Genomic DNA, 12,105 nt, shown 5'->3' with positions numbered 1-12,105 from the left:
AGGAAACTGTGACATGCTCCTAAATCTAGACTTATTCTCACACACAGTCATAAGAACAAGGAAGCCCAAGTTTAACCTTCCTTTTACTCTGGGGTGAAGGAGGCATTTGAACTAAGACTTCCAGGGTTGGCCCTTGGAATATCTTGCTGGGAACATCACATCCATCAGCAGATAGTAACTGCTCTTTCCTCCTCCCTCCTCTCACATAAGGTAATCAGCAGTCAGCTTCCATATCCATAGTGCTCTCCGCTCTGCTCGGTCTAAGGCTCAGAAACCGCAGTGTTCAAATTAATCAACATTTGACTGTGAGTTACAAAGAATGCCAAAGTTAACTGATCAGTGTGGCAATGTGCGACAGAGTAGAGTTAACACATAGACTGCACAAATGGCTCAATTAAATTCTTTGGAGAGCACTTTACCACAGTTCCCCTAGTGATCAAAAACTGCAACTTACTATACTCCGATTTGTGGAGTGCCCACTGGCAGAGATATTATGATAGTTTATTTTCTAATGTAGTTAGATGTATTTCTCCAACTACAATAAATGTCTTGTGTACTAGTAGAAACCGTTTAAAAAATAATTTCTACCCCATGCATGAGAAGGTTCCCAGGAATCTGTGGAAGGAGATACAGTATGAGAAATTCTTATTTTATAATACACCATTTGTCGCTGCTTCCAATATTGGATGTTATACATAATATGCTTCTTGTATTATAGCTACAATCAACTCTGAAACTATAAAATTAATGTCAAGAAGAGAAAGTTGAATGCATTTCTTTCCCACGGTAAGAGCTCAGCTTTTGTGTAGCTAGCACATTTTGGATGAGGGAGCCTCAGGCTAATTCTTTGTGGTGGTGACAAACAGGAGTATTTATTTCACAGGTATTAAACCTAAACAGTATACGCGTTCTTTCTGCCATGCTTAGCTCTCATCAGCTCACTCCCACAATGTTGTGGCCCTTTGTGATTCACACCGGAGTCACTCATACCCAGGCTACCTTTGGGGGAGCATTTGTGCTTTACTGTATCAACTGCTTGCATATTTTGTCCGTTATCAATGCCAACAAAATTAGCTTAGGAATGTGCATATATTTGGCCTCAAACTGAAAAGAAGTCCATGATAGCAATGTGATTTCAATATATTTCCTAACACGGTTTTGAAAATGGTCCTGGTTTTCACCACAGCAAGAGTGATACCAGGAGAGATGGCCTGTATGGCGCTGATTGGAGAAACTTACCTTTCAAAGGCAAGCCATCTTGTCTTTTTTTTTTTTTAATCATACATTCCTTTCCTTAATCCCTATTTTAGCTTTGGTGAATGATAGAAAGCATAAGTTCTTTAGAACCTGTGACATATTAGTGTGCTAATATTTATTTGTATCCAAGCGAAGAAAAGCTGAACCCTGTGCGACTGTCCTGTGGAATCTCATTTGTCCTGTGAAGTAACCATTCTTTCTCAAGCCTTCGTTCTTTTGGCATCCAGTCAGGATTTTCCTCAGGATGTCAACTCCTATGTTCATGTCGCTCTTCCGTGGATTCAAGTTCTTTACAGTCTTAATTTTCATAAAATTCATATATGAGAAAGATATCTCTGTCTTTCAAATGAGGCAATAGTGCTGGCTAGATAGCAGGTGATGTACCTGATGTCCCATGGACCTACACACAAATGCCTCGAACAGGGGGACTCGATGCATGACCTCCTAGCTCTGTGTGCTTGACTGTAAATATTCCTACCCTGTTGTCACTTGGGCAAATGAGGTTTCCATCACTGAACCAAGTACAAAACAATGTACAAAAATTAAAATGGTTATTTTAACCCAGGTTTTCAGGTCTCCGTCAGCGATGTTTTGAATTTATTATTGAGCACATCTCAATGAGAACATGTGGAGAGGCAAACTCTGCACCCTGTTTGTCAGACAGAAAAGAGAGAGGAAGACACCAGAGTCCCACCATTCCTGTTCGGGGTCATCCTCAATTGTCAGTGGTTCTTGTCCTTCCTAATGCCACAACCTTTTCATACAGTTCCTCGTATTGTCATGATCCCCCATAAAATTATTTCATTGCAACTCCATAACTGTAATTGTGCTCCTGTTATGAATCGTATGTAAATGTCTGTTGTAGTAAATCTGTGAAAGGGGTCACAACCCACAGGTTGAGAACTACTGCTCAATTTCTAAAAATTCCCTATTTCTTAAGACGGACACAGTCTTTTCATAATGTCCCATTGGGTCATTGCCTTTAACACATGGGCCTTTGGGAATATTCAAGTAACAGGCTACAGCAAAAGTTATTGGAGAGCTGGTGATGCCTCCCATCTTCCTCCTCAAATTTACAAGGGGTTGCTCACCAAGAAAATGTAGTCTTGTGGCATCTTCCCAGGACCTGTTATAAACAGTAAATAGTAAAGGTGCAGAAATCACCACTCATGGTGTTTTCTTGTACCAGCTGTTCACATTTTCCCACGACTACTCCCCCTTTGGACCCTCCCACAGCCACTTACCATGCACTACAAAGAAAAAAGATAGAGTAAGCCATAGTCAATCAATTTAAAATTACTGACATCACTAATTTACAATGTATAATTTTAACCATGGCCAGCTGTGATTTATAAATGATTTTAAGCCATTGCATGCTTCTTAGGTTGTCTAAGCTGCTGATCAGCTCACATACAAACACCTGAAATATAGAAACTGATTGAATCCCCATAGTGTCTCCTTCCACGGATAAATATTGCTTACAGTTTTGTGGACCGAACCTGTGAGAGCTGGGCTCCCACCCCACACAGTCTGGTTTCAGAGATGATCCTGCCCACTGCTGCACTTGTGATGTCCTGATTTAGCTTGGTGTTCTTAACGGTAGTCTTTGTAGCCCTGTAAAAATGCTTGTAGTGGCAATAAATTATGTATTTTGTTGAAATAATTGTGGCAGAATGATTCGTGCTCTAAGAAAGAAATCAACGTGTCATTTACACGGAGGATACTGTGACTGTGGTGTTCATTTGGCGCTATTTCAGGGACAGAAGCCACAAAACAGTGACTAGAGGGAAGAAGAACTATTCACCACAGCAGACTGGGAAACAAAACACACATTGAAAAGGCAGCAGTGGCCTATGGAAAAACACCACACACCACACAGATTAATCCTCATCATTTGTACCATACACATATCATCCCCACACTAAGACTTTTGACTAAGGTCATTTTATTTTGTAATCACTGCTTACTCGTGTTAGGTACTGCACGCAAAATTAGCTACTAAAAACTGTTTTCTGCTAGAGCCAGGGTCGAGACAAATAGATGCCATCAATATGAGACTCTTTGTTCTTGTCGGGTAGAATCAAACATTAGCTTGGAAGCAATTTATTTCACAAAGCTTCCCCTGGCTTATGTTTTAGGTGCATTGCTTGGCCTCAAAGCAAACTTAACAAAAGCCTCATAGTTCTGTATTTTTATTTCATCTTGAAAGAAGTTGAGAGCAATAATGTCCCACCTGGTTCAGGGTGGAGACCAATGCTTCAGGCATCTGAAAGTTGCAAAAGAAAAGATTTGAGCAGGTCCATCAGAAAGAGTGAGTAGTAATGGCTTGGTCTGTGTCTTTTCCTGGCATCAAGAAAACCTCTGAACTTTCATATATACTTTTTATTTGAAATGCCCATAGGAGGGTGAGATGATCCTCAGAAAAGTCAGTAGTGTAATCCACTTTGCAGGGAGCTCAAGGTAATTCTCTGGTCTAAACTAGTCTCACCGCACACTTACTTCATGCCTGCAGAACATGGTTGCTAAACCAGAAATGTTCAAAAGCCCCTGCTTTAATATTTTGCTAAAGTGACTCTGCCATTTTCCTCTGATGTGACATGGAGGGGAAAATGAACTAGGACTTTCTACGAGTGGATTCTTTTTCCCCATTGTACTAAATTTACTTACATCACTGAGAATGTTTACTGAAGATAATTTCTAACATTAGCTCTGAGTGTGTCTGAGATACAGGCCTAGTCTGTGATGATTTAATAAATAGTTAGGGTTTTGTGTTTGTTTGATTTTTTTTTAAAGAAGTATCCACCTTACAGTACTTCTTAAGAGAAGGAATCGAGCGAATAAAACATACAATTATGTAGAATCCAGGAGCAGAGAAAAGGAAGAATGCACTTAAGGAAACAAAATCCATACTCGCCGTTTCCTCTGGGGACGTCTGCACTCTGTGATCAGTCTACTAATGCATTTTAACTGTGAAAGGAATCAAGGAAGCCACTGAAGTGATTAATGCTTTTTGTCTGCCCCCAAGGAATATGACTTTATTTTTTTCCTGAAAGGACATTCCTATATTGCCATCAATAGTGGGTTTTTTTCAATTGTAATAATAACAATAAAGTGTTCCTTCTCGTTTCTGTGGCATTATAAACCCGAAACACTTCAGAAAGAGATGAACCGAAGCATAACTGTGGCAGTATGATGATCTTGAGTCTGGTGCAGTGATTCATTCACCTATTATTGCAGAGGAACAGACATACCCTGAAATGGCCCCACCTCCTCTGTGTAGGAATTGCCTTGGGACACCTCCATCCCACTCCAGCCTTTGCGAGGGGAAAGTCGAGAAGGAAGAATTGGCTGTGGGCACCAACAGGGACACATTTCCTAGTGTGTTAGCGTAACGCGAGTTCTACAGAACTGACCTTCAGCTTCAGAGTTTCCATACCACAGTGCTTAATTTCTCATTAAGCATTCTGTGTGGGCTGGCAGAAGTGTCCATTCTTATGCGCCCATCCAAATACAGAGCTTAAGTTGGTAGAAAGTTTAAAGACCTCATGTCTGCCCTTCCGAGCCTGGGCGGGAAGTGACACCCTCCACTCCCTCGCTTGGGGTGTTGTGTAGCCCCATGTACGTGGAATGGGCTGGGCATCAAGCACCTCAGTGTCGCGCAGGGAGAGAGCAGGACTCTGCTCTAGTTGCGACGAAGCGTAAGTGGTACCCGTCGTCCTTACCCAGTGAGTGACTCTGGATTGTGGATGACGAGTTTGCACTGTGGTGTGGTGCCAGTTTGTTCAAACCTCTGATAAGATTATTAGGAGCTGTGTGGTCACCTTCTGTAATATAACTAAGTTCTGCTGTTAAAGCAAGAGAAAGGTTGGTGAGTGTTGAGGAACAGCAAGGCCCTGGTATATAACAAACACTAGTACCAAATGCTGGGATTGCTGTGGGTCTGTAGTAGTTTGGAGGTAGTAGTGGTTTCTTTATTGTGTCAGGGAAAAAAGCAATATTAGTATTCTCTGGGACTTCCATAAGTGTTACTACATCTGCCTGGCTTAAGACAACGTAAATTTATTCTCACTCAGTTTTGGAGGCTGGAAGTTTGAGGTCAGCATATCAGCTAGGTGACAGTTCCTAGCAGGACAGAAAAGGAGGTCCCTCCCACACCTCTTCCTGATTGCATGGCTTCCACTGAGCAACCCCAGTCTTTACTCCATCTTTACCTGGCCATCTCCGTGTCTGTGTCAGTCCCCTTCAGTCTTGTATAAGGTGATTTCATTTAAATCCCTCCTGTAGATAAAAGGACTGAAGATGGTCAAACTTGATACAGCCTCCAAACCCTGTTTCCAAATAATCTACCATGCCTGTGTTTCAAGGTTTTGATCTAAACTTTATTTGGAGGGAAAGCCACTGCTCAGCCCACCACAGCATGAGAATGCTTTCTGTCCCTATCTAAATAGCAGCATACACACTAGAAGGTTAGGCCACCTTGAGAGTTTGTCCAGCCTTAAGGTACTGAATAACAGAGCTTGGGCCAGCACTAAATTGAACATGAGTGTCTTACCTAGTGAGTCCACCATTCACCGCACATAAGGACTCTAGCACTTCATGATTTAGAGCAGACAGTCAACCAAGCCTGCCAATTTTCTGAGTGTGTAGGCTTCTGGTGGGGCTTCACCTATACATTTAAGAAGTGCTACAGATGATAATGACACAAGGAAGATGCACGTAGAGTTGCTCAGAATTAGTACTTTCTAGTGCAGTTTCTGAAAATGTCCAATGGTATCAATGTGGTTATTAAGACCACGACAGCGCATGCATGATAAAAAACATTCTTCATGGAGTACGAGAGCCATGATGACTGCGGTTCAGATGCATCATGGTGGTTCTTGAATTTTAATATGGAACAGCCTTATGTGCAATGATGTCCACTAAGGGAAACTGCCCTTTCATTTTTAAAATAATGACATGTGTATTACATTCCTATGCCAAGGGTTGAACTTTGTGGTTAGATATAACTCTTTTATAATGCTATATCTCTTTAATGGGTGGAAGAGCTTCATGGAAATGAATCTGTAGATACCTTTTCATGTGTCAGATCTGTCTTTAGCTCTTAGCATTGTAAAATTCTTTTCCATTTTGCTAATATGAGTTGGCTCAGGAGCACGACACCCTGTAATAGTCATTCATTTCTAAAGGGACCATTCTTGTTCTCATTTACATCAATCATGGATTTTTTGAGTGCTGATTTATACCAGAATTCCCCTTTCCCACATAAATGTATTCAGAAGCTGCCTCTAAGGTACAAATTAAGGGTCTAAAATCCACTTACTGTTCGGGGACTGATGAGCTATTCATAGAAGCTGCTTGATCAAGGCAAAGATCTGGTGAAATACATGTAGAAATCCATTCTGAGAATGGTATCTGTCACTGATACTCTTATTTCTCATCAGTTATTGACATAAAATGGCAGCACTATTAGAAGAACGTGCAATGGAGGTTGTTCACACCCAGAAATTTCAAATGTATCTATCTATTTTATATTTAATGTATTTATTTATTTTATATTTAATAAGCCATTCAAAATAAATCCGTCATTTATGCAGGCCTACTCTGAAATGCCATTGGCATATTGGCATATCATATATGCCAATATATATATATATATATAAACAACTCCTAGTTGGATCATTCTGATAAGAATTATTGTTAGGAGAAAATCTTTAAAATATATATTCAGTTGATGGTAATGTTATTATTCTAAGGAAATTTATTTAAACCACAACAATCAACTGGAAGGAAAGATTCATAGGAAAAGGTTGAAGTGAAAGCAAAGTTATTTTATCTTGTTTTTAATAAAAGGGGATATATACCTCTTTATTAGGTTACTTTACAGTGTCTAATACTATGCAAACTTTAGGTATTTTAAAATAATTAAAATTGAGTAAAACAGAATTATCTATAAGCTATTGCTTAATGGATTGGATTTGTGAGAAAAAAATGAGCTATCCTTATGAAAATGACTGAACAGTGTCCATTCATAGCATGGTATTACCTGTGAATCATAAATGGATAAGTAGCAAATGCATGAAAATTAAGCGTCTATCTCAGTGGAACCTCTTTCCTTTCTGAGGGTTGAGAAAGGGTTCCAGGAAGCCAGTTTTCCTGCTTTGAGGTCCCTGCATATCTTGAGTTTAGAGCCCTTTTTTGCTAATCAGCTCATTACAGCTGTGTGTTCTCTTTCTTGCAGTTCAGCAGGAGAGCAGTTTCATTGGCAGACACAAGGTAAAGTACAGCCGCTTGATGGAATCTTACTTCTACATTTACCTCTAATTTTCGCATGAACTTAGATTTCTATAAGTGAATTAGAAAGAAAACACGTCAGTAAAAATTTACTAAAGTTATGCCAGCTCATGATTTGGAGTGATAGGGTTAACTTCTCTTAATTTTCCAATAATTTAATCTTCTCCAACAATACATATAATTCATTAACTTTGGTTTCTGTGCTTGATGTCAAAGCTTGAGAATGTGTTGTCTAATAGATGTAGCATATGATTGTTAAATGATAACCCAATTCACTGATTCTCAACTCTCCTAATGCTGTGACCCTTTAATACTGTTCCTCATGTTGTGGTGACCTTCAACCATAAAATTATATTGTTGCTACTTGATAACTGTAATTTTGCTCCTGTTCTGAACTGTAATGTAACTATCTGATATGCAGGATATCTGGTATGCAACCCCTGTGAAAGGGTCATTCGACCTGCAAAGGGGTCGCAACACACAGGTTGAGAACCACTGACCTAAAGCTTTCGTATTAACCTACCATGCTTACCACGTTCGTGTATCTCCTTTCAGATGGTCAAAAAGATATCGAAGATGAACTTACAACGGGCCTTGAGCTGGTGGACTCCTGTATTCGCTCTCTGCAGGAGTCAGGAATACTTGACCCACAGGATTACTCCACGAGTGAAAGTAGGTTACACAGCCACCCCACTGGGTTCTGTATTGTGGATTTTCTTTTTTTCTTTTTTCTTTTTTTTTTTCCTTAAGACAGTCAGTCTCCTGTGGCCCAGACTGTCTTCTCACTGAGTATGTATACACCCAAGAGAGACCTCCTCGGATTAATTCCTCCATCTCTGAGAGGCTGGGATTGCAGGATTGCAGCTCCTGCTTATGCAGAGCAGGGAAGGGAATGTAACCTTCATCCTAAGCAAGCCGTCTCCAAACTGACATACATCCCAGCCTTGGCAACCCCACTAGAAGAGAGGGAAAATAAAAGGAGAGTAGTGTGACTATTCAAACCACAATATCATTACAGATTATTCTAGTTACTTTTTATTGTTCTGGTGAAACACCATGATAACAGTGAGGAAGGCAAGGCAACAGGCAGGCTTAGCAAGAAGATGGAACTTTGTCACCGCATCAGGAAACATAGCGGGGAAAACTAGAACTGGGGCAGGGCACTTTCAAGACCTGCCCAGTGGCAGAATTGCTTCAGGAAGTCTCCTTGTTCTAAGCCTCCCCAAGCAGTGCTACCAAGTAGGAAACCAATGTCAGATATGCAGACATTTCTCATTCAAACCACTACACAGGCCATGTGAAATAAAAGCTTCATAATCTACTTTTCTTTACTCTCAACGATTCCCTCTGCAGTAATTAGGTTACAAACTCTCCTGAGTCAGCTATTAGAATCTAAATTTTTTTTCACCAATTTACAACTTCTAGACAAATATAGTTTGTGAACTCATATGTATTTGTTTAACCAACACAATGACTATCTTAAAACTAACTGTTCCACATACAGATCATTGTGGACCAAGATCTTCATGATCTGAAATTATATAACAAGATTGGTTTTCCATATAATATAATCACTTTTAACTACTTTGTACTATGTGATATGCAGCATTACATTTCTATACCAACAAATTGCAATATTTCTATAATATTTAAATATTCATTCATTTGTAGTTATGCTTTTCAGCTAGAAAGGTTGAAGTTTAGAAATAAAGAGTTCAGGCATTGGGATAAACCCATTCTTAATAAATTATAAAGTTCTGTGGAATTATTTTTTTTAAAAATTCCACAAATGGCTGAAATGTTACATGATTAAAACACACATCTGGTGCTTCTCAAGACCCAGCTATACCTCTCCTAGGCGTATATCCAAAAGATGCTCAGGTACACAACAAGGACATTTACTCAACCATGTTTGTAGCAGCTTTATTCATAATAGCCAGAATCTGGAAACAACCCAGATATCCCTCAGCAGAGGAAAGCATACAGAAGTTGTGGTACATTTACACAATGGAATACTACTCAGCAATTAAAAAACAAGGAAATCATGAAATTTGCTTTGGTGGGAACTAGAAAATATCATCCTGAGTGAGGTATCCCAAAAGCAGAAAGATATACATGGTATATACTCACTTATAAGTGGATACTAGAAATATAATATAGGATAAACTTACTAAAATCTGTACACATAAAGAAGCTAAGCAAGAAGGAGGACCCTGGGTAAGATGATCAATCCTCACTCAGAAATGCAAACAGGATGGACATTGGAAGAGAAAGAAAACAGGGAACAGGATAGGAGCCTACAACAGAGGGCCTCTGTTGATACCCAGCAAGATATCAAAACAAATGCTGAGACTCATAGCCAAACTTTGGGCAGAGTGCAAGGAATCTTATGAAAGAAGTGGGAGATAGCAAGACCTGGAGAGGACAGGAGCTCCACACTGAGACTGATACTCCAACCAAGGACCATACATGGATATAATCTAGAACCCCTGCTCAGATGTAGCCCATGGCAGCTCAATATCCTAGTAAGGGGCTGTCTCTGACATGAACTCAGTGGTTGGCTCTTTGATCATCATCTCCTGAGGGGGGAGCAGCCTGCCCAGGCCACAGAGGATGACAGTGCAGCCAGTCCTGATGTCAGAGGGAAGGGAAGGAGTACCTGCCCTACAAGTGGACTTGGGGAAGGGCATGGGAAGAGATGAGGGAGGGAAGAAGGGTGAGATTGGGAGGGGATGAGAAAGGGGACTATAGCTGGTATACAAAGTGAACAAACTGTAATCAATAAAAAATAAACTAATTTAAAAAACACGTTATCTTGGCAACACCAGCATAAAATAAATCAATGAAGCATTTAAAAACATGGAAAAATAAAATTGTCTTGAATACCCATCCAGGTTTGTCATAAAACAGAAGGAAAAAGAATAAGAAACCATGGCTGTATTTAAAATAATTTAAATTACATATTAGCTCATTTCACTATAGTGTATGTGACACCGCTATTATTTTATATACTCGCTGTGCACCCTCACACATGTTTAAAGCAAAATTCCTGCATTTATACTCATAAAATCAGTTGTAGGGTTGGCCTTATGCTTGGTCTCCACATCTAAGTTTTAAAATGTACAGTTGTCACTGCTTTTGTAGGAGTTACAGTAGCAAATGGTGTTTAACTAATGTTTGAAACACATGCACCTTATTAGAGAGTAAAGAAAACAGCGCAGCTCAGAGGAGGGCATGTGACTATCTCCTTTTCATATAATAGAGTAGCATCTTTGGTTAAGAGTTTTGGAAGGTTAATATTTAATAAATAGAAAGTGGAAAAAGGTGAATGGAAGAGAAACATAAGAGGCAGGCAAATTACAACAGGTTTAAGCTCATTATATAAATCTCACTTTTCTGTAAGCATAATAAATTATTTTCTGAAAATAACAATAACTATCTCAGATATGTGGTAAATAAAAATAAAATTACAACAACCCAGATGCCCATCAACGGAGGAATGGGTACAGAAATTGTGGTATTTTTACACAATGGAATACTACTCAGCAATCAAAAAGGAGGAAATCATGAAATTTGCAGGCAAATGGTGGGATCTAGAAAAGATCATTCTGAGTGAAATATCCCAGAAGGAGAAAGACAAACACGGTATATACTCACTTATATAGACCTATAAGATATGATAAACATAATGAAATCTATACACCTAAAAAAGATAATCAATTGAGCAGACACGGGGTAAGATGATCAATCCTCTTTTAGAAAGACAGATGGGATGTGCATTGAACGTATGACAGGAGTCTACTGAGTGCATCTGAAAAACTCTAAGTAGCAGTGTTTTCAAAGCAAAGACTCATGACCAAACCTTTGGCAGAGTACAGGGAATCATAAGAAAGAAGGGGAGTTAGTCTGATGGGGAAAGGATAGGAGCTCCACAAGGACCAAATATATCTGGGCACAGGGTCTTTTCTGAGACTGACATTCAACCAAGGACCATGTATGGATATAACCTAGAACCTCCACTCAGATGTAGCCTGTGGTAGCTCAGTAACCAATTGGTTTCCCAAAGTGAGGGGAACAAGGACTATTTCTAACAGGAACTCAATGACTGGCTCTTTGGTCTCCCCACCCCCGAAGGGAGGAGCAGTCCTGTTAGGCCACAGAGGAGGGCTTTGCAGCCAGTCCTGAAGATACCTGATAAAACAGGATCAGATGAATGGGGAGGAGGTCCCCCCTATCAGTGGACTTGGAAAGGGGCACGGTGGAGATGAGGGAGGGAGGGAGGGACTGGGAGGGAATGAGGGATCAGGACACGGCTGGAATACAGAGTTAATAAAATGTAACTGATAAAAAATAAAAAAAGAGAATTAGCAAAAAAATAAATAAATAAAAAATAAAATAAAATTACATTCATATGAAACAGGATCATCGAAGTTAAAGGACTAAACACAATTACGCTAGTAATCACAGTGAATGCAGAGTTAAATGAAGCACATTGTTAAGAAAGGATAGAAATTAATGCAAAAGAACTAGTCAGGGTTTCAAAGAGGATGGCAAGGC

General features: G+C 39.7%; 1 protein-coding gene across 4 annotated transcripts in view; it reads left to right on the top strand.

Annotated features, from left to right (window-relative positions):
* Nucleotides 1–12,105, top strand: part of Ctnnd2 (catenin delta 2) — an 896,229-nt gene that overhangs the window by 466,445 nt on the left and 417,679 nt on the right. For all 4 annotated transcript variants that reach the window (XM_060380401.1, XM_060380399.1, XM_060380400.1 and 1 more), the window contains 2 exons: nucleotides 7,496–7,530; nucleotides 8,104–8,220. In XM_060380401.1, the coding sequence (XP_060236384.1) occupies nucleotides 7,496–7,530; nucleotides 8,104–8,220 (152 nt within the window). The remainder of the gene's footprint in view (nucleotides 1–7,495; nucleotides 7,531–8,103; nucleotides 8,221–12,105) is intronic.

Source organism: Meriones unguiculatus, chromosome 3 (assembly GCF_030254825.1).
Source record: "Meriones unguiculatus strain TT.TT164.6M chromosome 3, Bangor_MerUng_6.1, whole genome shotgun sequence".
Taxonomy (NCBI): Eukaryota; Metazoa; Chordata; class Mammalia; order Rodentia; family Muridae; genus Meriones; species Meriones unguiculatus.
Note: the sequence above shows the minus strand (reverse complement) of the source record. Positions and strands in the feature narration are given on the sequence as shown.